The sequence below is a fragment of the Aethalodelphis obliquidens genome, unplaced genomic scaffold (genome assembly GCF_003676395.1).
Source record: "Aethalodelphis obliquidens isolate GAN/ISIS:26980383/991018 unplaced genomic scaffold, ASM367639v1 scaffold35, whole genome shotgun sequence".
Classification (NCBI taxonomy): domain Eukaryota; kingdom Metazoa; phylum Chordata; class Mammalia; order Artiodactyla; family Delphinidae; genus Aethalodelphis; species Aethalodelphis obliquidens.
Window position 1 is genome coordinate 9,844,080 of NW_020837979.1, and position 25,891 is coordinate 9,869,970.

At 44.0% G+C, this 25,891-nt stretch overlaps 1 protein-coding gene across 1 annotated transcript in view; it reads left to right on the top strand.

Moving 5' to 3' along the window:
* Nucleotides 1-1,334: 1,334 nt before the first annotated feature.
* The window catches only part of ACOXL (acyl-CoA oxidase like), a 332,334-nt gene continuing 307,777 nt past the window's right edge, over nucleotides 1,335-25,891 (top strand). The window contains 1 exon segment of the mRNA XM_027129018.1: nucleotides 1,335-2,220. Within this exon segment, the coding sequence (XP_026984819.1) occupies nucleotides 1,994-2,220 (227 nt within the window). The 5' untranslated portion in view covers nucleotides 1,335-1,993.

Consider the following 25,891-nt stretch of genomic DNA (forward strand, 5'->3'; position numbering starts at 1 on the left):
GTGACCACAGTGTGTGTCGTTTTGAGGTTGTTTCTTACTACTATGCTATCCTGACTGATATAGAAGGAAATGCCCCTCTTCTGCTTGGCACAAAGTGGTGCTTGGAGTTGCAGCATCCATCTGATGACTGAGAGATAAAGATAACACACTGAGAAAGGATGCTGGAGACGAAAGATGGAAAGGGAACCTGGGTCCCTGGGGTAGAGCCACTGAATTAGCCCTTGGGCTTTCCTACCCCCAGCCTCCCTGTTATATGAGAAGCCAAAGTCCTTATTCATGGCCTCTGGTAGGTATTGTTACTTGCAGCTGCGCAGGTGGTATGGTGGACAGAACAATGGCCCACCAAAGACGTTCATAGCCTAATCCCCAGAACCTGTTATGTTATCTCACCTGGGGAAGGGGTTATTATTGATGTGATTAAATTACAGATATGGAAACAAGGAGATTCTCCTGAATTATCTGGGTGGGCCCAATGTAATCACCAGAGTCCTTCTAAGAGGGAGGCAAGAAGGTCAAAATCAGCAGACCAGCAAGGAAGCAGAGGTTGTTGGGATGCACTTTGAAGATGGAGGAAGGGGCTGGGACCCTACAAATGCAGGCAACTTCTAGAAGCTGCAAAAGATGAGGAAAGGGATTTTCCTCCTGGAGTCTCCAGGAGGGGTCCCGCTCTGCCAACACCTTGATTTTTAGTCCTGTAAGATCCATTTTAGACTTCTGACCTCCAGAACTTTAACAATAAATGTTTGTTACACAAGCCGTAGGAAACTGATACGAGTGATGTCCATTAACCCAATGACAGCAGACAGCGACCCAACTGCCAGCTACACTACACCCCCAAGAGTCATCTCCCCAGCAGGGTGGTCTTTGGAAGCTAACATTTCCTTTATACTTAAAAGGAGAATCAATAAAGTATATGAGACTTAGAGAGAGGAAAGGAATGAACATTGGTCACTTGTTAAAACAACAGAAGGAGGGTGCTGGGAGATGAGTTAGTGTTTGTTCATTGCCTTGTTCTGTTTGCATCTCCCAGCTACTCTGCAGGCCCTGGCCACCCCCAGATTACAGTAATATTAAAGTTCATTGGAATGCCCAGTTTGGGGGTGGCAAGGATTTGAGCTGAGCTGCAGCTGAGTTGGGACTGTAACAGGGAAGAGCCAAATCAGACTGCATGTTTCTTTTACTTTAACCTTTGCTTTGGCTGCTTTTGTTCACTAAAAGGATACTGTCTATACACAGTGGCCTGCCTCGGGGAACCCTGCCCCTCTGCCTGAACGTTAAACCAAAGTGCCTTTGTTCAGGGAAACATTTGGACCCTGTCCACCTGTGGCTGGTTACAAGAAAGCAGAAATTAACGCATCCCCTCCCTGAGGCTGGCCATTCCAGGTGATATTTGAAAAACTTACGCCTTTTTACTTCCTTGTCTCCTCCCCCTCTCTGTGCTATAAAAGAAACTGGCATCCAAACCCCCATAAGATGGTTGTTTTGAGACTTTGCCATCTTTTCGGCCTGCTCTCTTTCATAATAAAGTCATATTCCTTGCCTCAGCACCTCATCTTCCATTCATTGGCCTGACCCCAGAGAGCAGAGTGAGCTTGGACTCCGTAAGGAGACCAGAGCATGGCCTGGGGCATCTTGGGTCTCGGTGGCAGAGAGGCTGGCACAGGAGGTCCTCTGAGTAAGATGTCACAGCTCTGAGCAACCAGGACCCCCGTGCCCACAGCGTACCCTGTGTCTACCTCACCAACTCCCCCTCTAGGGTTCTAATACTTCTTGTGGGCCAGCGACTGGAGGGACAACTGAGCCGTGGGCATGGGCGGCAGAAACTAAAGCCCCAGGGCCAGGCAGTAGTTTGTTCCAGGGGAGACCTCTGTAAGAGCCCAGATTCCCTGGCCTGTTCTTTCTTCACTTGGTGCCCAGGGAGTCGGTCGGGGCAGGGCCAGCGCGGGGGAGGGAGGGGACGAGCAGTTGAAGAGGGAGGAGACTGGGTGGCTGCATGCGGATGAGAGGGCGTGCGCTTCTCGGCCCCAAATGCCAGCAGCTGGAGGAGGTGCGCAGGGAAGCGGCCTCGCGGACGCGCCAGAGGACGGGCGGCGCGATGGAACCGGCGCCGGACCTGGGGCTCGGGGACTCGTCCTTGCACCGCTATCTGGACTGTGAGTTCTGGAGCCTCAAGAACGAGCTGCGCTGGCTTCTGGGCGGCTGCCCGCTCTTCCGGCACAGGTACCGGCCTCGTCGCCACCCCGCCCCGTGCGTCCCGCCGCCGGCCGCATCCCCTCGGTCCCCGCGCGTCCCTGCGGGCAGCGCCCTCCTGGTGCGCCCCGGGCGAGGGCGAGCTGGGGGTGTGGTTGCTGTGCCCGAGAAGCAGGTCCCTCCCGACTTGGCAGATGATGGACTGCCCTCCCCAGCCCTGTGGGCGCAGCAGAGGTGGCGACTTCATCTGCCCCTGGAGGTGTCCTCCGCCCGCCGAGCTCCCTCCTACACCGGGAGTCGGGGTGCACGGGTGGGCCCCCACAGCGGCGGGCGGGGTGCTCGGCCGAGAGTGGTGGCTGGAAGGATCGGCCTTGCTTCTAAACTTGTTTCTTGACTCCCTGCCTCCGCGTGTCCCACCCCTGCAGGGAATAAGGGGCAGAAAACGCAGGATGAGGCGGGAGTGGAGCGCGCCCAGGGCCACTGTGCAACCCTGTCCGGACCAGGAGCGCGGAAACGGGGGCAGAACAGCGTCTCTCGGGTCGTGCTTGCCGGGAAGTGAGGGCATTTTCCCGGCACAGGGGTGGACTGGCTCTGCCCAGGGTGTATCTGGTCGTCAGTGTGGGGCAGGCTCCCAGGGGCCCCGCGGAGTCCAGGTGTGCAGAGGGGCGGCCTAAGAGCAGCTGGGGTGCTTGGGTTGTAAGGTGGGCTCAGGTCCACGAGGTCATTTGATGCCAGGACAGCCCTGAGAAGTGGGCAGAGGGCTTGGTACAGCCTAAGTTTACAGAGGGAGAAAATAACCCAGGGACCGGCCAGTCAGGACCAGAACTCAACCCTTGTGTCTCAATGGGGACTGTTTCTCCTGTGCTATGTTGGGCGGCTGACCTCATCTCAGGCCGACTGATAAGCCCACTTTTAGAATCAGGCTTTGGAGTTTTAGTTTAAGAAAGCTCCAATTAAGAACACTAGTATTTTCCGAAGAAAGATTAACTACTTAGCCCACGTTTAGTTTATGTCTGAAGGTTGAGCTGGGCTGAGAGGGAAGGAGATGCTTGGAGTAAAAGCAGCCTGTCCTTGGCCAGGAAGCTGCGGTTTCTGCCCTGGTGGTACCCACTGGGGAGAGGGGAGCTTAGGGAAGGTGAAAGCTGACAGGTGTGAGATGGTGGGTGTGCCCTTGAGTGTCTCCCCACCTTCTTTTTCCTTCTCTCTCACACCTAGTTCTTTATGTCATGATTCTCAAAGCACGGTCCAGGGACTCCGGGCGGTACCCAGGACTCCCAGGAGCTTCACAAGTTAGAAATTATTTTAGTAATAATATGAAGCAGTTATTGGCCTTTTCATTCTCATTTTCTCACAAGTGTACAGTGGTAGTTCCCAGAGACTACATGATGTATAGTTTTCCAACGTGTCTGCAGAAGCAGATATGAGAATCCAGCAGTTTTAAGGCAGATATGAAAGAGAATTGTAAAAATGCAGAACAATGCTACTTTTCTAATTAAATTTTAATACTGTTATTTTCAAATGATTTAATAAATGTTTGAACAATTTTTCTGTTATAATTTCTGAAATGATAAATACCAATAGATATTTGGGGCCCCCAATAATTTTTTTAAAGACAATTTTAAAGAGCAGTTTTAGGTTTACAACAAAATTGAGAGGGAGGTACAGAGATATCCCATATACCCCCTGTCCTCACACAGACATAGCCCCCCCCTCCATTATTAACATCACTCACCAGAATGGTACTTGTTTTTTGTTTTTTTGTGTGTTTTTTTGTTTGTGTGTGTGTGTGTATGTATTTTTTTTTAACCAGAAATGAATCTATTGATTTATCATAATCACTGAGTCCACAGTTTACATTACAGTTCACTCTTGGTGGTGTACTTTCTGTGGGTTTGGACAAAAGTATAATGACATGTACCCATCGTTTGGTATCATATAGAGAATTTTCACTGCCTTAAAAATTCTCTGTGCTCTATTTTTCTCTCTCTACCACCCACCCCTGGCAACCACTGATCTTTTCACTGTTTCCATAGTTTTGCCTTTTCTACAATCATACAGTTGGAATCATATAGTATGTAGCCTTTTCAGATTGCCTTATTTCCCTTAGTGATATGTATTTAAGCTTCATCCATATCTTTTCATGGCCTGATAGCTCATTTCTTTTTCTTGCTGAATAGTATTCCATTGTCTGGATGAACCACAGTTTACTTATCCATTCATCTACTGAAGGCCATCTCGGTTGATTCCAAGTTTTGGCAATTATGAATAAAACTGCTATAAACATCTATGTGCAGGTTTTTGTGTGGAGGCCTCAATAATTTTTCAGAGGGCAAGGAGGTCCTACCGCTTTAAGTCGTATTTAGTCCTGTCACACCCCTTTTCCTATCTTCCTCCATCTTTTCAGTTTCGTTCATGGGCTGTCATCTCTTTGTCTTTTCAGTTTAGGTAACTGCAGTTTAAATGATGGGAAAGAATGCTAATATCCAAACTACTGATTTGGGCCTGTAGAAGGTTCTTTGCTGTGAATTAAACGGTCTGCTTAGGGACAGAGGGAAGGGCAGGCGGGGGCTGGAAAGCCAGCCGGCAGCTTATTGCCTGTGTGATTGTCATCAAGTGTGATTTTACCTTCCTGAGCTTACATTTGCTGATTCAAAAGAATGGGGATAATATCTGTGCCGCTGGATTGTTGGGACACTTATAAACTGTTGAGTAGCTGTTTAGTGTTGCTGGCTGTGGTGTGACACCAAAAAGGAAAAAAAAAAAAGGAGAAAAAAAGGTACAAATTACCCTAACAAACACTTTTCCATTCTCACCAGTTCTTGCTTATTGACCTCATAATTTCAGAGTTGAAATAAGAGCCTAAATTTCATATTGTTTTTCCCCAGTGATTAAAGATTGTGCTATCTGCTTGAAAGTTCACGTTGTATCAGATTTGATCTTACGGGGGTTAGAAGGCAGTGATCCTGATTTCTCGATGTTTTTTTTTTAACATTCTGCTGCAGTAAAACGCTCCATGGGAGGCCAGAAATAAAGCTTCTCTAGCTCAGATTCACTGAGGCAAGGTGAGGCCTCCTGTGGCCGGTCTCCCCTCCCCAGGCCTTTGAAGTTCAAGTAGGTATGGGAGGGGGTGGGGTTCATTAGTGTGAGTGCTGTGTGTATAGTGGGAAGTTTGTACAGGGTCCGGCACTCCCAGGACATAAGAGCCCAGGAAACAAAAAACAAAAACCTGGTTGTGCAGTTTTCTGTGCACATCACAGCTGCCCTCAGTGCAGGGATTCATCCACTAGTCCGCCTCCCCAGGTGTGGTGTGGGCACAGCCAAGGTCCCCCGTCTCTCCCCAAGACCAGCTTGCCAGGCCGAGTCCTTCCTGTCCCTACTCTGGTGGCGGGTCCCCCAGGCTCCGGGAATGCCCCGGCTGCTGAGGGTCACACCTGCCCTGTGGTGCATAGGACAGCATGTCCTTGACTGGGACCCCAGAGGATTCTGGGCCACTTGAGGCTCCTCCCTGGGGTTTGCAGGGAATATTTAAAAGCAACATCTGAAATGAGATAAGATTTTAAAATGTTTTTGAGTTTGTTTCTTGGCAAACCGGAGCTCTCTCCTGAGGGCCTGGGGGGCGAGTGGGCGTGCACAATGCAAGGCTTATAGGCCCCACCTGACCTTTCTGGGTCCCCCAGACCCCCTCACCACGCTTCCTCAGGGCTCCCCTCCCTGACCTGGCTGCGCTGGGCCTGCCTGTTTCCCCCTCCCCCTTGTTTCTCTTCACTGCCTTTTCTTTCCTTCCCTGGAGCAATGCACATTTCTCTTCCTTAACTTTTGCAAAGGTTTAGTTTTTCCCCTCAGTCTTCTATATACATGCAAGTATTTCATGAAAAACTTCTCATTGCAAAGAGTCAAATAATATGGAAAACGTGAAAGTTTCTTAAACTGTCCCCTCCCCCAACCATTTTTTCTTTTTTGATTGTGGTGAAATACACAGAAAATAAAATTTACCATTTTAACCATTTTTAAGTGTGCAGTGGCATTAAGTACATTCACAGTGTTGTGCGACCATCACCCACGAACTTCGGCATCCTCACAGTTTGACACTCTACTCATTAAACACTAACTCCCCCTTCCTTCCTCCCCACAGCCCCTGGCAAGCACCATTCTACTTTCTGTCTCTACGATTTGACTACTGTAGTTACTTCACATAAGTGGAATCATCCAATATTTGTCCTTTGGAGTCTGGCTTTTGTACTTAGCAGAGTGTCCTGAAGGTTCGTCCATATTGTGACACATGACAGAATCTCCTTCCTTTTTAAGGCTGGATAACACTCCACTGCATGGATAGACCACATTTTGTTTACCCGTTCATTTGTTGATGGACTTTTGGTCCTCCGACCACTTTGAATACTTTAGTGTGTTGTAGGGTTTTTTTCTACTTTTTCTATTTTCCTATGAGTTCACATATACATGCGAACGTTTTCTTATATAAACAAGATCATGCTATGTGTTTTGTCCTATAGCTTGCTCTTTTACAATTTAATTTTTATGTTCATGATATAATGTATGAACCTACTTAATACAAAAAATACTATGAGGTTTGGAGTGAGAAGCATCCACCCCTGTTCCACCCCCTTCATCCCTCATCCCCTTTCCTCACTGGCAAACACTTCCAAGTCTTTCATTGGATTCTTATGTTATTTACCTCTATTTCCTTAAAAGCATGCGTAAGCAGCTACTTCTTGATTATATAATGACTTACTCATATAAAAAATGAAGATTCCCACTAATGCCCACTTTCTTTCCTTATTCCCCCAAATCCGTGCATCCCCATTTTTACTTAAATCACTATCCAGTGTTCACATCGCTGTGACTACATAAGTATTATTCTCAGCCATGCCCCTTAGTGTACCATATTTCATTTCCTTTCTTTCACAACTTCTGGTGTTCTCTTGGGCTAACAATTGCCCCTTTTATTCATTTGCTTAGTTTTGTATAAACTCATCACTCACTGGCCTCCAAACTTTTGGATACAACAGTTGCACTCCTCTCAATTTGGTCAAACCTGTCAGTTAACTGGCAGTTCTGTTCCTCCTGGCCCGCCACGGACACATCCATCCAGGAGGCCTCCTTCTGGGGCTTTAGTCTGGACTGGCTTTACCATCGTCTTCACCATTATCTTGGGAAATTCCTTTGCATCTCCTCTATAGTCAAGTCACTGTTTCCCCAGGCCTTCTCTGTTTTGGTTACCCTTTGTGGAGGATTAGAGATGGCCATGAGTTCTTTAACACTGCTCCCATTGAGAGGTGTGCTTTGTGAACCCTCCCCTTGAATCTGGGTGGCTTATGACTGCTTTGACCCACAGGATATGGCTGAAGTGACAGTGTCCAGGCTCAGGCCTAAAGTGACCGGTACCTTCCACTTCCTGTCTCTTGAGGCCCCAAGCTTCCATGTGAAACGTTCTACCAGCCTAAGGCTGCCACGCTGTGAGGAAGCCCGAGCTGGTCCATGTAGAGATGCCCCATAGAGAGATGCTGACCATTCCCGACCGCTGCAGCCTCCAGCCATCTAAGTCATCTAAGCTGGGGCCCCAGACACTGAGAAGCAGAGACACGCCATCTCTACTTGATCCTGTGTGTCCAAATTCCTGTTAGAAAGAGTAGTGAGATATAATGATAATGAATTGTTGTTTTAAGCCACTGAGTTTTGGGGTACATTGTTACCATAGCCATAGATAACCAGGACAGTCTCTCATCTAATAGCTTCTTGAGAAAGGATACCAGAGAGTTAACTTTTTGAGATTTTTGAGATCTTCATGTCTGAAAATATTTACTATCAAAATCGGCTGAATATTTGTACAGGTGTAGAATTCTAGGCTGGAAGTAAAATTTCCCCCAGAATTTTAAAGACATTATGCCATTGCTTTCAAGTATCCAACATTGTTATTAATGAATCTGATCACTTCTGCACCCTGGCATTTTAATATATAAATATATGACTTGTTTTTCTTCCTCCCTCCTGGAAGTTTCTAGGACTTTCTTTTTAGCACTGGTTTCATGGAATTTCACCATGTTGTGGCTTGATGTGGGCCTCTTTCTTTCATTTCTTTCATTATGGAGGGCATACGATGGGCTCTTTGGAAACTCATGTTCTTCAACTATTTGCACCGCTCTCTTATCTGGACTCCTTTTGTTCACATGTTGGACCTCCTGGGCTTGTCTTCTAGTTTCCTAATCCTTTTCATCTCTTTACCTTTTCATTGTAATTCCTGGGAGATTTTCTCAATTTTATCTTCCAACTGTTCTTGAGTGATTTTAAATATCTACTATTGTATTTTTAATTTTCAAAAGTTCTTTGAGTTCTTTATTCCTTTTTTATAGCATCTGTTCTTGTTTTCTGGTTGCAAAGTCTCTTATTTCTTGGGAATAGTTGATGGTAATTTTTGAGATGTTTCCTTTTATGCTTTGTCTCTATTTCCTTTGAGTTCCTTTTTCTTTTCCCGTTTGTACTTTTGACCTCTGGCTTTTGTGTCGGAGGCTTTTGTTAAGTGTCTAGTCAGTCTTGGGTGTTTGTTCAAAATAGGAGTGAAGTGAGTAATATGAGCAAAATGCTGATTGTAATCAGGCAGGGTCCTTGGCCACAGGCTTTCTTGATCAGAGAGAACCAACCTTTCAGTGGCAGACCAGTATTAGTGTTTTGTTTTGGTCAGGGTTAATTTCTCCAGAGATGAATCTTTTAGTCCCTGAGGGATGGGTGCGTGGAGAATGAATGACAGGTCATAAGCCCAGGTGCCTGAAAGGATGGTGAGCAGGGATCCTCCATGTATGACTTTAGGCTCGTTAGAAAATGATGCTCCTCTTATGCGTGAAATCTAAAAAAGCTGTGAACTCATAAAAACAGAGTGTAATCGTGGTTACCAGGGACTGGGTGGTAGGAAGAATAAGAGAGATGTTGTTTAAAGGTACAAACTTGCAACCAGTAGATAAAAAAGGCCTGGAGAGTTAAGGCATAGTATAGTGAATATAGAAAATAATATTGTATTATAAACATCAAACTTGCTAAAGAGAAGGCTTTTTTTTTTTTTTTTTTTTGTGGTACGTGGGCCTCTCACTGTTGTGGCCTCTCCCACTGCGGAGCACAGGCTCCGGACGCGCAGGCTTAGCGGCCATGGCCCACGGGTCTAGCCACTCCGCAGCATGTGAGATCTTCCCGGACTGGGGCACGAACCCGTGTCCCCTGCATCGGCAGGCAGACTCTCAACCACTGCGCCACCAGGGAAGCCCAAGGCTTTTTTTTTCTTACTGAAGTATCGTCGATTTACAATGTTGTGTTAGTTGCTGATGTACAGCAAAGTGGTTCATATATATATACATGTACACATATATATATGAATATATATATTCTTTTTCATATTCTTTTCCATTATGGTTTATTACAAGACACTGAATAAGTTCCCTGTGCTATGCAGTAAGTCCTTGTTGTATATCTATTTGATATATAGAATTTTATATCTGCTAATCCCAAACTCCTAATTTATTCCTCCCCCACCCCTTTTAACCTTTGGTAACCATAAGTTTGTTTTGTATGTCTGTGAGTCTGTTTCTGTTTCATAAATAAGTTCATTTGTATTATTTTTTTAGATTCCACGTGTAAGTGATATATAATATTTGTCTTTCTCTGTCTGATTTACTTCACTTGGTATGTGATAATCTCTAGGTCCACCCATGTTCCTGCAAATGGCATTATTTCATTCTTTTTTATGGCTGAGTAGTAGTCCGTTGTATATATGTACCATATCTTCTTTATCCATTCCTCTGTCAATTGACACTTAGGTTGCTTGTATGTCTCAGCTATTGTGAATAGTGCTGTTATGAACATTGATGTGCTGATTCCTTTTTTTTTACAAAGTTAGCATAAATTAAGCCAACAATATACTCTTTAGACATACCTGGATATGTGAGAAACTCTATAAAATGAAAGTAAAGGAATGCTAAACCAAGATTCTAGAGGATTGGAGGGGGAGGGCAGAGAGATGGGAGGGGGACACATGGGTGTGGTTAGAAGTTACTGTCATTGTGCTAGTTCTCCAACTGGGTGAGTGTCTTTATCATGGATTTAAAATGATGACTTAGCCTGTGTTGCCTCCCAGTTATGGTTGTAAAAGGCAGAATTGTTTCCCGGTTGGACCAACAGTTGGAAGGAAAGAAAATAGTAAACTAACCAAGGGTCCCTCCACAGGATACTGGCAGAGAGAGAGACAGGAAGAGACTGAGAGGGACTGAGAGAAAGAGCGATCTAGAGAAAGGAACTAAAACCCCTGCTGGTAAAAGGCCAGGAGACTCAGTGGTCCCACTTCCCCTTCACAGGGCTGTCTGTGCAGCTGGTTGCACACTTTTTATATTTGATCTCTCGTTTGACTCTCAAAGGGGATAATGATGAAGTGTGAAAAGGGAATAGTTCTGGTGAAATACGTAGAGAAGAGAGGACAGAGACAGTGAAGAGGTGGGATCTGCAGGATTTGATCATTATAAATTCTGTTTACTAATTTAATGTGAGAAATTCCCTTAGAGAAGATTGTGATGTATCAATAAATACCTGGGTGATTATAAATGCTAGCTTTATTGTAACATTGGTTTGTAACTCCACGTTTTGTTTTCTACCTGCTTTAAGAGACCAATACAAAAAGACAGCGTGCGTTGGGAAGGATGTAGACAAAGCGGAACCCTTGTACGCTGTGGTGGGAACACAAAATGGTGTAGCCACTATGGAAGACAGTATGGGAGTTCCTCATAAATTAAATATAGAGCTACCATGTACAGCACAGGGACTATAGCCAGTATTTTATAATAACTTTAAATGGAGTATAATCTATACAATTTTTTTTTTTTTGTGGTACTCGGGCCTCTCACTGTTGTGGCCTCTCCCGTTGTGGAGCACAGGCTCTGGACGCGCAGGCTTAGCGGCCATGGCTCATGGGCCCAGCCGCTCCGTGGCATGTGGGATCTTCCCGGACCGGGGCATGAACCCCTGTCCCCTGCATCGGCAGGCGGACTCTCAACCACTGCGCCACCAGGGAAGCCCCTAATCTATACAATTTTTGAATCACTATGTTGTATACCTGAAGCTAATACAATATTGTAACTCAGCTATACGTCAATTTAAAAAAATGATTGGGAAATAAATAAATAATAAAAAATTACGGCAAAGGGAGAAAAACCATAAGGAAGATACAAACCTAATATAGTAGTACTACTTAAGGCAAAATGTTTGGGTAATTACAGGTCAATGAAAACAACAATAATAACACCTAACATTTATCGGCTGGCCAAAATGTTTGTTCGGGTTTTTCTGTAACATCTTACGGAAAAACCCAAGCGAACTTGTTGGCCAACCCAATAGTAATTTCTTTTCTTCCTTGTTTGCCACAGTGTTAATGAAGTAAGCATTTGTCTTCACATGACGCCTCTTCCCAGAACTTCCTAGGTTTTCATTTGGGCACGTGACCCTCTCCCGTAGGTTGTATAATTCAGAGAAAGTAGACCAGTCACCTCATCAACCCCCCACCTTGACAAAGGGATTGACCCGTAACCCTGAGGAAGCCAGTGCTACTACAGGAATAGTCCCGTGATCCAGTTTTGGCCAATGAAATAGGAAGGGAGGTTTCTGAGGGCTCCTGGGAAAGATGCTTCCTTGCTTATCTGAGAGATCTGCCGGATGGGCACGCCCTCTCATTTTGGATGCGGTGGAGTCTGGATGTGAGGCCGGCTAGGTGTGCAGCCATTTTGTCACCAAGAGGGAAGCGTGCCCTAGGAGGAAGTGACTCATAGAGGCAGGGCATGACTGAGCCAGGGAGTCAAACGTGCCCTGACCCCTGCCCCTTGTCCTGTCCCTGCAGTTCCGTGAAGTAGCAAGTTCCCTTTACTGTTCAGGCCACTGTGAGTTGGGTTTCAACCAAACTTTTGGTTTTCAACCAGAAGCACCCAAATTAGTTTGCTTTTATTTCACTTTTGTTTCACTTGCAGAGACAGAAACAGCTCACCTTGGCTTCAGGCACAGAGGCTGGAGTTCAGGTTGCTAGGGGGACACAGGCAGGAGTCCTCAGCTCTGCTCTCCTTACGTCCAGACAGACCCTGGCCACCTCGTGGCCTTTGGAGCTTTGGGTGCATGTCTCACAGCTCAGCAGCCAGGCTGGAAGAGAGAGACTCTTCTTGGCTTCCAGCCTGGCCCAGGTCACCCTCATTGGCCCAGCTGGCCATTGCCATTGCTTTTCCTTGAAGTGGCCCCTGGGGCGGGTCACCAACCAGAACCGCGTGGGTGGGGGAGGGAGTGGGAGGCTGCTAAAGACAAAAGGAGGTGATGTGGCCCAGAAGAGGGGAAATGCGTGCCAGACCGACAGAGCACTGGGCGCCCATCACTGGCTTCTTCCTGAGTCTCTGGGTCACTGCAGTGAGTGAAGGATGTCTCAGAAGAGCACCTGGGAAGCCAGGTCAGGCATTTCTGCCTTGAATGGGGGCACTTAAACACTGCCTGTTAAGTTCCCTCCTCCTTCCTCTGGCCGTGACTTTGATCTGAAGCTGGGCAATAGCTTGGCTTTTTGGGCAGAGACTTGCTGATTGATTCCAAAAGGAAATGTTATGCATGCAAGGGACCAATGTCTGTGTAGACAGACTAGGGGTCATGGGTGCTCATTCCTCTCAGCCTTGGGAGGGACTGCAATTTCGGAGGAAATCAGGCCTATTTTCTAACGGAAGCCATTCTGACTGTGTCATGAGATCTCAGAACCGACGCTGTTTTCGGGGTGCCGTTCCGCAGTCCTCTGCCCACTTCTCTCCCTGCCAGGGAGCTGAGATTCTCCTGTGACCTCCTGTTAGTGTGGATATGTTTTTGTTTTTATTTACTTCATTGCACCGAGCTTCGATAGCATCTCTTTTCTTTCTAAGTTCCCTTCTGTCCATCCTCTACCTTACAATCACATCCAGGCTACAACATTTATACCCTGTTCTCCCTCTGTGAATAAGGCTTTGCAGGTGGGTTGATTCCAGGAGCTGAGACTGGTTCTTACGTGGTTATGACCATGACAAAAAGTGACTGCAGGGCCCCTGATTACTTGCCCTTCTTCTCACAGGGACGGCTCTATGGACCCTGTGCAAACCTCTGTTTCTTTTGACACTATTTATGGACTTATTGTGGGAACTCAGACATCATGGGAGACCCTCAGACCCCCAGGGTGTCTCCCCATGCCCTCCTGGCAGCCGTGGGAGAGTGTTGACCTCCTCTTTGCCCTTCAGGGACCCCAGGCCTTGAAGTCTAGGTCATCATGGGCCCCTGAGGGAATCTCCATGGCCATCTTCCCATTTACCTGTAACTGGACACGTAGGTGGACGGGTAGCTCTCAAGGTCTAGGAGGGAACCCTGGCTCCTGTGCATGTTAGACTCACCGAGGGTGCCTCCTACACAGCCAGTGAAAGGATTCGTTGTTGAAGATGATGGATTTGCCCTCTAGATCTTCTCCTGCAGAATTTGTGTACCATAATGTTCCACCAGAGACATCCTTTGGGTTACCAGAGGTGTCACTACAATTGGAAACAGGGAGCCCCCTAAGCCAGCAGACTCCACCATCCTGTGGTCGGAGCATGGTCTGAGGAGCCAGTTAAGGCCTGGTTGTACCTGTAGACTACAGGGCTGGGCATCCTCCAAGACCCTGAGCTGTCAGCCGTAAACCCAGTACTGCTTTCTTAGCTAACCTCTCAGGTGCCACTCCCATCTCAGCACTCCCCACACGCACCCCAAAAAGTAACCCCCCTTGTTTGAAGCTTCAAGTCTCATTTCTAAACCACTCCCTGTCCTGGAGGTTGAGATCCCCGTGGTGACCTGGACCAGTCAGGAGCTGCCCCCTCGGGCTGAGCTGATGCAGCATCGCCAGGATCCTGGGCAGGGGAGGAAGAGCCCCAGCAGTAGCTGCCGCGTGTACCTTTACCTAGTGAGAGACATGCCTGAGTTTGGTGACAGTTCGTGTTTTTGTCTCAGGAGATTGTATCTGCTCCTATCCCCCGCTCATTCGGCCCCATTTCCCCCTTCTCTTCCTTCCTGCTCACCCTTCCACCCCTTTCCTCCTGCCCTCCTCGCCCCACTGCCTCCCTCCCTCCCTCCTGGGACTTCCTCTCTCTGCCCACAGACACCCCACTCCTCAGCGGATCCTGCAGAGCGACTAGGTTCTCACTGCTCTGCCTTCTCTCGGGTCCTCCTGACGGAGCCAGGCAAGGGTAATTGCTAGACCAAAGGCTCTGCATTCCAGAAAACAACCAGGCCACCCCTGGGAGGTGGCACCCATCCAGCCACTTGAGGCCTAATGATGACATGTGCACTTTGTATGGGATCCGTCTTCCTCCTGCTCTGTCTTCCACGCTGGACTCCAAGCCCTTTGAAGGTAGGAGCCAGCCCGGCTTGTTTTGAATTTCCAGTGTTTAGCTGGTGTAGGCGCTTAATGAACGCTCAAGGAAGGAAGGGGAGAAAAAGGATGGAGAGGGAAACTCCCTTCCCATGATCACTCGGTCACTCAGTGGAGGCCCAGGATGCAGGGGTGGGGTCTGGCACTGCCTCCTTCAGGGATTCCTGTGAGGTTTTTGTCTCTGGGGAGGGATCTTTCCTTCCCCTTCTTCCCTTTTCTCTCCGTCTTCAGAGCCTTTCTTCCTGAGAACTTTGTAGACTTTGCCCATCAGCCAAGATACCTCTCGCTAGTTGAGGGAACATCACAGCTAGAATTAAACCTCAGCACTTAGAAACGACCCCCTTTGCATCTTCTCAGGCGCCCGCTGGCTCAGGGCCTGCAGCCTTTGACAGTTACCGCAAGATGACTCAACAGTTTCTCTTTCATTCACCGTCTACTCATCCAGGTTGTGCGTGGTGTTCTCAGGGTGGTGTCAAGGTTTGGGGCATCGGAGGTCGAGTTGTGATCGCAGTATTTGCTAGAAGGCAGATGGGCCCCTGTGCTCACTGCCTCTGGGGAGCCATGAATGCTTGTAGCGGGGTGCACCTCACCTTTTAATGGAGATGGAGCATTTTTGATTCTTGCTGATTTCAAAGAGAAGAGGGAGTTTATCTTGGGCTGAGCTGGACGTGTCTCCAGAAGGAAGTTACCAAAGAGACCAGGACCAAGGTACGGGTTATTGAAGCAGAGCCCTACTGGGAAACCAGGGTTGGTTTTCAAGTTCTTGTTGGTATTTTATTCCAGAACATCTGTGCTGCCAGGAGTCACATGGTGGTCAAAAGCTTAGGTGCCAAGGATGTTCCTTGTCATGAGGGCATTCGCATTGGTATCTGAAGATGTTCTTTCCCCTAGACCAAAACTCATTTTGACTTAGAGAAAAACACACACCACTGCTTTTTTTTTTTTTTAAGTCTATATTGAATTTGTTACAGTATTGCTTCTGTCTTATGTTTTAGTTTTTTGGCCACAAGGCATGTGGGATCTTAGCTCCCCGACCAGGAATCGAACCCGCACCCCTAGCATTGGAAGGCGAAGTCTTAACCACTGGATCACCAGGGAAGTCCCACACACAGCTGCTTTTTTTTTTTTAAATTAATTAATAAATTTTTTAGTGTCTTTATTGGAGTATAATTGCTTTACAATGGTGTATTAGTTTCTACTTTATAACAAAGTGAATCAGCTATACATATACATATATCCCCATATGTCCTCCCTCTTGCGTCTCCCTCCCACCCTCCCTATCCCACCCCTCTAGGTGGTCACAAAGCACCGAGCTGATCTCCCTGTGCTATGTGGCTGCTTCCCACTAGCTATCTATTTTACATTTGGTAGTGTATATATGTCCATGCCACTCTCTCACTTTGTCCCAGCTTACCCTTCCCCCTCCCCGTGTCCTCAAGTCCATTCTCTATGTCTGTGTCTTTATTCCTGTCCAGTGGTGTGTGTGTGTGTGTGTGTGTGTGTGTGTGTGTGTGTTTTAATACACAACGGCCTTTTTGATTTTGTTGTTGCCTTGCTTGTTGTCTCTTTTAAATTTTATTTATTTTAACATCTCTATTGGAGTATAATTGCTTTACAATGGTGTGTTAGTTTCTGCTTTGTTGTCTCTTTTTAAAATGGATTTTTTATTTTGGAATAATTTTCAATTTATAGAAAAGTTGCAGAGATAACAGAGTTTTCTCATCTCCCTCTCACCAAGTTTCCCCTGTTGTTAACGTCTTGCAGAACCACGGTACATTTGTCAAAACGAAGGCAGCGGCATCGGTACGTTGCTATGAATTAAACTCTAGACTTTACTTAGGTTTCCTCAGTTTTCCCCGAGATGGCCTCTTTCTCTTCCAGGACCCCATCCAGGACACCACGTGTTTCATTGTCACAGCTCCTTGGCCTCCTCTGGGCTGTGACAATTCCTTTGTCTTTCCCTGTTTTTCATGACCTTGACACTTTTGAAAAGTATCAGTCAGGTATTTCGTTGAATGTCCCTCAATTCAGGTCTGTCTGATGTTTTTCTCATGTTTAGGCTGAGGTTATGGGTTCTGGGGAAGTGTATGAGGGGAGATGCCCTTCTCGTCACATCATATCACATCACATCACATCCCATTATATCGTATCATATCCTACCATCCCATTTATCCTATCACATCACATCACACCATATCATATCATATCATATCATATATCATACCATATATCCTATCTTACCCTATCCTGTCCTGTCACGTCATGTCACATCATATCATTGCATGGCGTACATCCTGTCAACATGGCTCCGATTTTTTTCTTTTGCTGTAAAGTACAATGAAATACAAAACTATTAAGTGTACACTCTCAGAATTCTGGCAGAGGCATTCACCTATGTAACCCAAACCCCTATCAAAATAGAGAACATTACTATCACCCCAGAAAGGTCCCTCATGCCCTTCCCAGGCCCTGCCCTTCCCCTCCCAGAGGTAACCACTATTCTGTTTTTGTTCCTACTGTGTTTTAGTTTTGTCTGTTTTAGAATTTAATACAAATGGAATTACATAATATGTTCACACAGCATATTTTTGGTGGTATATTAATTCAATTTAATCCCACACAGCCATGAAAATGCGTGAAACACAGCTACAGTAGACACTAAGATGAATCTTATTAGCCACGTTGAGTGAGAGAAGCCAGACTGAAAAGAATACATAGTGTCTAATACCATTTCTTTACTATTTAAAAGCAGTCAAAAATAATTTATGGAGTTACAAGTCAGGACGGCAACTAGTATGGGCAGGAGGGAGGGAGCGATTGAGAGGGAGACCAAGGGGAGAGTCTGGTCATGTAATGTGATTTCCCTGCACTTGGGTAGAGATTATACAGGTGTGTGTAACCTTCATGATAATTCATTAGGCTATACTTTTATGATTCTTGCTTTGTTCTTGGTGTGTTACATATTATTAAAGTGTTTTAAAATAAGATACTAGTTCATGCTTATCAGTTGTTTGTGTGTATGACAGTGCCATGTGTACTCCTTATCTATTGGTGTGTAGCAGATTACCTCAAAACTTAACAACCGGTTTCTGTGGGTCATGAGTTTCACAGCATCTTAGCTGGGTGGCTCTTGGTCTTTCATGAGGTTGTACATAAGATGTTGGTTGGGGCTTAAGTCATATAAAGGCTTGACTGGGGCTGGCAGATCCACCCCCAAGGAGCTGTACTCACATGGCTGTTGGCAGGAAGCCTCAGTGTTTCTCCCATGTGGACCTCTCCACGAAGCTGCTTGAGTGTCCTCACATCATGGCAGCTGGCTTCCTCCAGAGCAAGTGATCCCAGTATAATGTTTTCTAAATTAATACATGCCATTTATGTGTATCAATAGTACATTCCTTTTTATTGCTAAGTAGTATTCCATTTCATGACTAGACCATAGTTTATTTATCTGCTCTGTTAGTGATGGATGCCCTGGCTGTTTCCAGTTTGGAGCTATCATTGATAAAGTTGGTATGAACATTCTTCTACAAGAATTTTTATGAACAGTTTGCTTTTCTTAGGTAAATACTAGGAGTGTCATTGTTAGGTCATAGAGTAGGTATATGTTTAGTGTTATGAGAAATTGACAGAACCTTTCCCCAAGGTGACTGTATTGTTTTACATTATCACAACAAAACATGAGAGTTTTAGTTGCTCCACATCCTTGTTAATATTTAGATTTCTCATTAAAAACTTTTTTTTAGCCATTCAGGTGGGTGTGTAATGGTATCTCATTGTGATTTTAATTTGATTTTCCATGGTGACTTAATGACACTGAGCGTTTTCTCTTATACTTATCGGTCATTTTTATATTGGTCATTCTTTTGTGAAGTGTCTGTTCAAATCTTTTGGAGGACATCTATGTGTGTGTGTGTGTGTGTGTGTGTGTGTAGTTCACACGTATAGTTTTGTGTAACCAACCACCACCACAATCAGAATATAGAACTATTCCATCACCACAGAGAAACCTCCTGTGTTTCCCCTTTAGAGTCAGATTCTCCCCCTAACCCTAACTCCTGACAGCCACTGATCTGTACTTCATTACTGTAATTTAGTCATGTTGAGAATGTTATAAAATTGGAATCCTATCATATGTAACTTTTTGAGATTGGCTTTTTTCCACTCAACACAATGCCTTGGAGATCCATCCCAGTTGTCATGTGTATCAGTGGTTCATTCCTTTTTATTGCTGAGTAGTAACCTATTGTATGGATGTACCACAGTTTAATCTATGCCCCACTCAAGGGACATTTGGGTTGTTTCCAGTTTTTGGTGATTGCAAATAAAGTTGCTATAAACATTCATGTATAAGTGTTTGTGTAAACAAAGGGTTTCATTTCTCTTGGGTAAATACCCAGGAGTGGAATTGCTGAGTTATAAACATAAGTGTGTATTTAGCTTCATAAGACATTGTTAAACTCTTCCAGAGTGCCTGTACCATTTTTTAAATATTTCCCACCAGCAGTGAATGAGGGATCCAGTTGCTCTGCACCTTCTTAACACTTGGTATTGTCAGTATTTTTTATTTTCGCCTCTCTAGTAGGTATTTATGATTCGATTTTGAAACTTTGTGTCTTGTGGTTTGGTCCTAATTCCACGTGTGAAACTTCCCAGTAAGGCTTCGTCTTACTCACGCTGGATGCCCACACCCTTCACCTCTCCGAGGGAAGGTGAGATTCGTATCTTTTGCTTTAGTTCTTGCTGGTAGCATATCCTAGTTCAGAGGTTTTCAACCTTGTTCTTAGTAAAGGAACCATTTTTTCTCAAGCTAAATCCTACACAGACCACCGATAAGTCAGATGATGGTGGAGCTGCTGAGGGTAGAGCAGGGCCCTCTCTGTACCCCATACAGACACACCCCTGCAGATGTGTCTCTTAATCTCGACACTAACGCCATCCACCCAGGGCCTGCCAAGTCTCTTAATTCTATAGGGCCTCTCTCTGCCATTTGAGGCACAGAGATAATAATATTTGCCAAATCTTTATATCTTACAGACCCAAGAAACCAGAAAAGAGAAATTATATCTGTTATTATAAAATACCCAAAACCATTGTTGTTTATGATTTATACCGTATCGTTATACACATAGTATTTAAGGTGTCCCATTAAGATTGCTAAACGTGGGGGTTGGTATTTAAAGACAGAAAATGCACAAACAAATACGCATGTTGCATAGGAGTTGGGAGAGCTTGAGATGTTCCTGAAACCCTGACTTTTCCATTGCAGAGATGGTTACCTTTTTGCTTGAAAAGTGTTAGGAATTTAAATATTCATATTATGATAAGCAGATGTTCAAGCTTTCAGGGAGACAGTTTCTAAAACTTCTTCATCCAGCTTTAATTTCTTTGTTAAATAGGAATGAATTCCTTGGGGGTGGCAGTTGGAATGAAGATCAAGCGCCATCTAGTGGTTATGTTTAAGTGTACAATTTAACACGTTTTAAAACATCTGTTTTTGGAATAGGTATTAGTTTAACACGGTTCAAAAGTCAGAAAGCATACAAAGGTACAGTGCTGTCCCCTCTCTGCCCAATTCCCCCCCACCTCCACCCCACTCACACAAAAGCTAAACACTGTTATTAGTTTCTGGTTTTAAAAAAACAACATCTACCAAGCAAACATCTAGTCTTCTCCACCCCATTTTTTAAAAACATATAGAGCAGCAGTAAAAGGAATATATTCACTTGTTTGCACCTTGATTTTTTTCATTTAAAACATATCTTGGCAATTTTTCCATATTGCCATAGAAAGAAAATTTTCTTTTTGTGTAATATCCCATTGTATGGCTGTACCATATCTTACTGAATCACTTTTCTACTGATGGTGTTTTAGATGTTTGCAATGTTGCGCTGTTACAACACTACAGTGAGTAGCTTATGCCCATGGAACATTATGCTTACCCCTAATAGTGCATTTTGGGAGTTGGGGGTGGGGAATGTGAAAGACCTATAATTAAAATGTCTAACTTGTCCCTGTTGAGAAATTTCTTTAATGTAAGGAGGTTGGGTATTAATAGTTGAGAGCTGTTTAGTAGTAACCCAATTTTCTTGAGGTATGTTTATTTTACTGGTTATAATAATTTCTCAGTTCTTCTGGCCAGTGTATATATTATCTGTGCATTAATAGTCCTCACCTGTTCTTGTCCTGTGTCCTATTTTTCTTTGTAGACTGACATAACCATTACTAAAATTTGACTCCAGTGAGATGCTTGGTATCTGTATGAGTAAGAAGCTTAGTTTAATGTGAAAGTAATGTGAAATTAATGTGAATTTGGGCCGCGCCGCGCAGCCTGTAGGATCTTAGTTCCCCGACCAGGGATGAACTGGTGCCTTCTGCAGTGGAAGCTCAGAGTCTTAACCACTGAACCGCCAGGGAATTCGCTCTGAATTTGGGATTTTAAAACAGATGAATAACAACCATTTAATCAAAACGTTAGTTGAATGGAAGTGTAAAGAGAGAACTACCAATAGTTACTTACGTTTTAGAATCTTGTCTGTAAAACACACCAAATGGCATTTCCATAGGCTTTGCTGTCTGGTCTTTTTAGTTTGATGTTTCTCTTGATCCACATTTTTCTTTTTTGATTACAAAATTTGTAATTGATGAATACTACAGTTTATATTAAAAAAGAGGATCCATACCTCATATTATTCTATAGCTTATATCTCCTCACATGTGTGAGGATGTCCAAAGGATAAGTTTCTAGAAGTGGAATTGCTGGGTCAAAAGGTAGGTTCCTTTGTAATTTTGATAGATATTGTTTAATTGTTGCACGTGCAGACTGTACCAATTTGTACCCTCCGTCCCTCAGGCTAGTGTGTGAGAGCATCAGCTCCTCACAACGTTGCCAACGTAGTGTGTTATCAGACTGTCTGGATTTCGTTCATGTAATAGGTGAAAATCAGTATTTCAGTGTAGTTTTAATTTGTGCTTCTCTTACTGCATATGAGAGCAGAGATTTAAAAATATATTTGTATCACTTGTATTTCTTATTCTGTGGCCCATGTGTTCAAATCATTTGCCCCCTTTTGGTCATTTTTTTTTTTTTTCAACTGAGGTTTAGTTGATTTACAATTTTATGTTAGTTTCAGGTGTCTAGCATAGTGATTCAGTATTTATATAGATCGTACTTCATTAAAAATTATTACAGAGTAATGGCTGTAATTTCCTGTGCTGTACAATATGTCCTTGTTGCATATCTCTTTTATGCACAGTAGTTTGTATCTCGTAATCCCATGCCCTTAGCTTGCTCCTCCCCCACCCTCTCTCCACTGGTAACAACTAGTTTGTTTTCTATGTTTGTGAGTCTCCTTCTGTTTTGCTAGATACCTTAGTTTGTTTTATTTTTTAGATTCCGCAAATAAGTGGTAGCATACAGTATTTGTCTTTCTCTGTCTGATTTATTTCTCTAAGCATAATATTCTCACCATGTTGCTGCAAATGGCAGAATTTCATCCTTTTTTATGGCTAATATTTCATCGTGTATATATACATACATATATATATATATAATATATATACATACCACATCTTCTTTATCCATTCATCTGTTGATGGACACTTGGGTTGCTTCCATAACTTGGCTATTGTAAATAGTGCTGCTATGAACATTAGGATGCATGTATCTTTTCTTTTTTTTTTTTTTTTTTTAAATTTATTTATTTTGGCTGCGTTGGGTCTTCGTTGCTGTGCGCGGGCTTTCTCTAGTTGCGGCGAGTGGGCGCCACTCTTCGCTGCGGTGTGCGGGCCTCTCATTGTCGTGGCTTCTCCTGTTGTGGAGCACGGGCTCCAGGCGGGCAGGCCTCAGTAGCTGTGGCACGTGGGCTCAGCAGTTGTGGCTTGCAGGCTCTAGAGTTCAGTCTCAGTAGCTGTGGTGCACGGGCTCAGTTGCTCCACAGCATGTGGGATCCTCCCGGGCCAGGGCTCGAACCCGCGTCCCCTGCATTGGCAGGCAAACTCTCAACCACTGCGCCACCAGGGAAGCCCCATGTATCTTTTCAATTAGTGTTTTTTCCAGATATATACCCAGGAGTGAAATTCCTGGATCATATAGTAGTTCTATTTTTAGTTTTTTTGAGGAACCTCCGTAATGTTTTCCATAGCGGCTGCACCAATTTACATTCCCACCAACAGTGTACAAGGGTTTTTTCTCCACATCCTTGCCAACATTTGTTATTTGTGGTCTTTTTGATACTAGCCATTCTGACATGTGTGAGGTGATATCTCATTGTTGTTTTGATTTGCATTTCTCTAATAATCAGCAATGTTGAGCATCTTTTCATGTACCTGTTGGCCATCTGTATTTCTTCTTTGGAAAAATGTCTATTAAGGTCTTTCTTCTGCCCACTTTAAATTGGGTCGTTTGTTTTTTTGATATTGAGTTGTATGAGTTGTTTATATATTTTGGATATTAACCCCTTGTTGGTCATATATTTGCAAATATTTTCTTCCATTCACTACATTGTCTTTTCGTTTTGTTGATGGTTTCCTTTGTTGTGCTTGCTGGTATGTTTTTAATGAATTATAGGAGCTCTGTAATTAGGGAGCTTCATCCCTTTGCAATGACATCAGTAACAAGTATTTTGTCCCTGTTTGTCATTTGCCTTTTGACTATTCTTAAGGTGTTTTTGTCATGCAGAAGTTTTTGTTATTATATAGTCACATTTATCAAATTTTTCTTTATGGCTTTTAAATATTATATCATATTAGAAAGTATTTTTTGCATTGAGATCATGAAAGAGTTCTTTATGTTTTTTCTTAATACCTTGTGGTTTTGTTTTCCTCCATGTAAATCCTGATCAATTTGGAATTTATTCTAGTATATGGTGTGAGATAGGGATTCAACTTAATTTTTTCTTCCAGTTGGCTACCCAATTAGAACATCTCAATGTTTTGGATTTGATATCCCAGCTTTCTCTGAAATATATTAACTTTCCATATGTATTTAATTCCGTTTCTCGACATTCTATTTTATTCCATTGGTCTATCTGCCTATTTTTGCACCGGCTGAATTACTGAGGCCTTATCACACCGATCATAGCTCCTCATTTTTAGGGTTTTTCTGGTTGTTTTTGCTTGTTTCCTTTCATATGTGAACTTCAAAATCCCTTATTGGTGTTTTTATTTAGATCATATTGACTGCATAAATTAACTTAGGGAGAATTGATTTCTTTGTGGCCTTTCTTCCTATTAAAACAAATGGTCCATGTTTCTATCTGTTCAGGTTTTTGCTTGTGTACTTTAGGAGTGTTTTAAAGTTTTCTTCAGGTAAGTTATGTACATATAAAAAGTTTATTCTTAAGTATATTTTTCTTTTGTTTTATTACTTTTGCAACTGGGATCTTTTCTTTCATGTACTTTCTAACTGATTGTTTATGTATCTATATGAAAGCCATTAACTTCTATTAATTGTGTATCCTGCCAACTCTTATTGTTTGTAGTAATTTTAGTTGTCTTGCGGGCTTCCAGGTATATAGGACTATTGTATCAGTTACCTATAATGCAAAACTTAGCAGTTCAAAACAATAATTGATCAATATTATGGACCATGAGTTTGTGGGTGGCTGGGGGGGGTCCTTCTAGTCTTGTCTGGGCTCATTCATGAATCTGTAGTCAGCTGTAGGTTGAATAGGCAGCTCTTCTGATCTTGACTGGCTTCTTCCACATGTTTAGGGGTTGCCTGGAGGTAGGCTGGTCTGTGATGGCTTTGGCTGATACAGCTGAGCTCTTCGTACTTGTCTCTTACTTTATACACCCCACCCCACCCCATAGGCTAGTCCAGGCATGTTCTTAGATTATCTCAAGCATCTTCTCAGGGGGGATTTCAGAGGAGTAAGAGAGCAAGAAAATGCACAAATACTTTTTCGAGCCTTTGCGTCTCTCAAAGATACCAATATCTTAATGGCCAAAGCAAGTCACATGGCCAAGCTCAGACTCAAGGGTTGGGGAAGCAGACTCTGCCTCTTTATGAGAACTTCAGTGTCAAAGGACAGGGATCAAGGAGAGGTCAAGCAGAGGGGCCATCAATACAATCAACCTAACACATGCATCATCGATAAATAGTGAGAGTTTTACCCATTTCTTTCCAATTTCGATTTCTCTAAATTTTGTTCTCTTGTCTAATTGCATTGGCTGACTCCCCCAGTACAATGTTTAACAAAAACCCGTATGGTGGTTGTTTTCAAAGAGCCAGCTTTCGGATTTCTAACTGATTACTTTTCTGCTTTTCTTTTAATAATTTATTTTTTCTCCTTTCCTTTTGTTTAATTTGTTATTTTCTTCTCCTGATTTCTGTAGTCAGCTGCTGTAGCAGTTGCTGTTGATACCCCACCCTGATCCCTTTACCAGGCCTCTACACTCATCTCCTAGCTGCTATCAACGTTGACTGGTATCAACTCACAGCAAAGCTCCTTGGAATTGTCCTTGCCCAATGGGAGCGACCTTCCCAGGAAATGCCTGAGGTTATGCTTTCTCCCTGGGAATGCCCACAGATACTGACTGACAGAGTGGGACAACTCTGTGGTGCCGCTTATACTCCAGAGCTCCCCACTCTGAGGCTAGATTTTAGCTGAGCCCACGTCTCTGCAAGCCCCCTGGCAGCCCATGCGCTCTGAAAGCCTCCTGTCCCAACTGATGCTGGGCATCCTGCTGCACATCCACACTGCCAGTTCTGATGGTCTGCTTCCCTGCCCACACTCCCAAAGGCAGTCTGTTGTTTGCCCAGCAACTTCAGACCCTTTTGCATCCTTCAGCTAAGGAGAACAGGCTTCTCTTGGAGTACTTTTTGTCTGTGTCTGCTGGAGATTCTGGGTTGGAAGATTCTGTAGCATCTTGTCCAGCATATGTACATGGGAGGCAATAAAGAAACCCAGAGAATTTGCTGGCATGGCATTCCTCAAATTCTGAGTTCCCCCAGGTGGTCTGCCTTCTTTTTTGTACTTTTCAGAGTCATCCTATGCTTGTTTATTGTGCAGTGTCTAGGGTTTTTTAGTTGTAAGAGGGAGGATCTGGGAGGAATGGGGCTATTGCACCTTGGCAGGACTGGAAGTCCTCCATTATGTAGTATTTCCACCAATACACATAAACAACCCAAAGAACATAGATAATAGTAAAATATAATAACATAATTAGGAAGGGATGAGCTTGAGTATTACTTTTATTTTTAAAATAGAATTTATTTCAGTGCATCTTTCTATATATTAATTTTTTTTTTTTTTTTTTTTTTTTTTT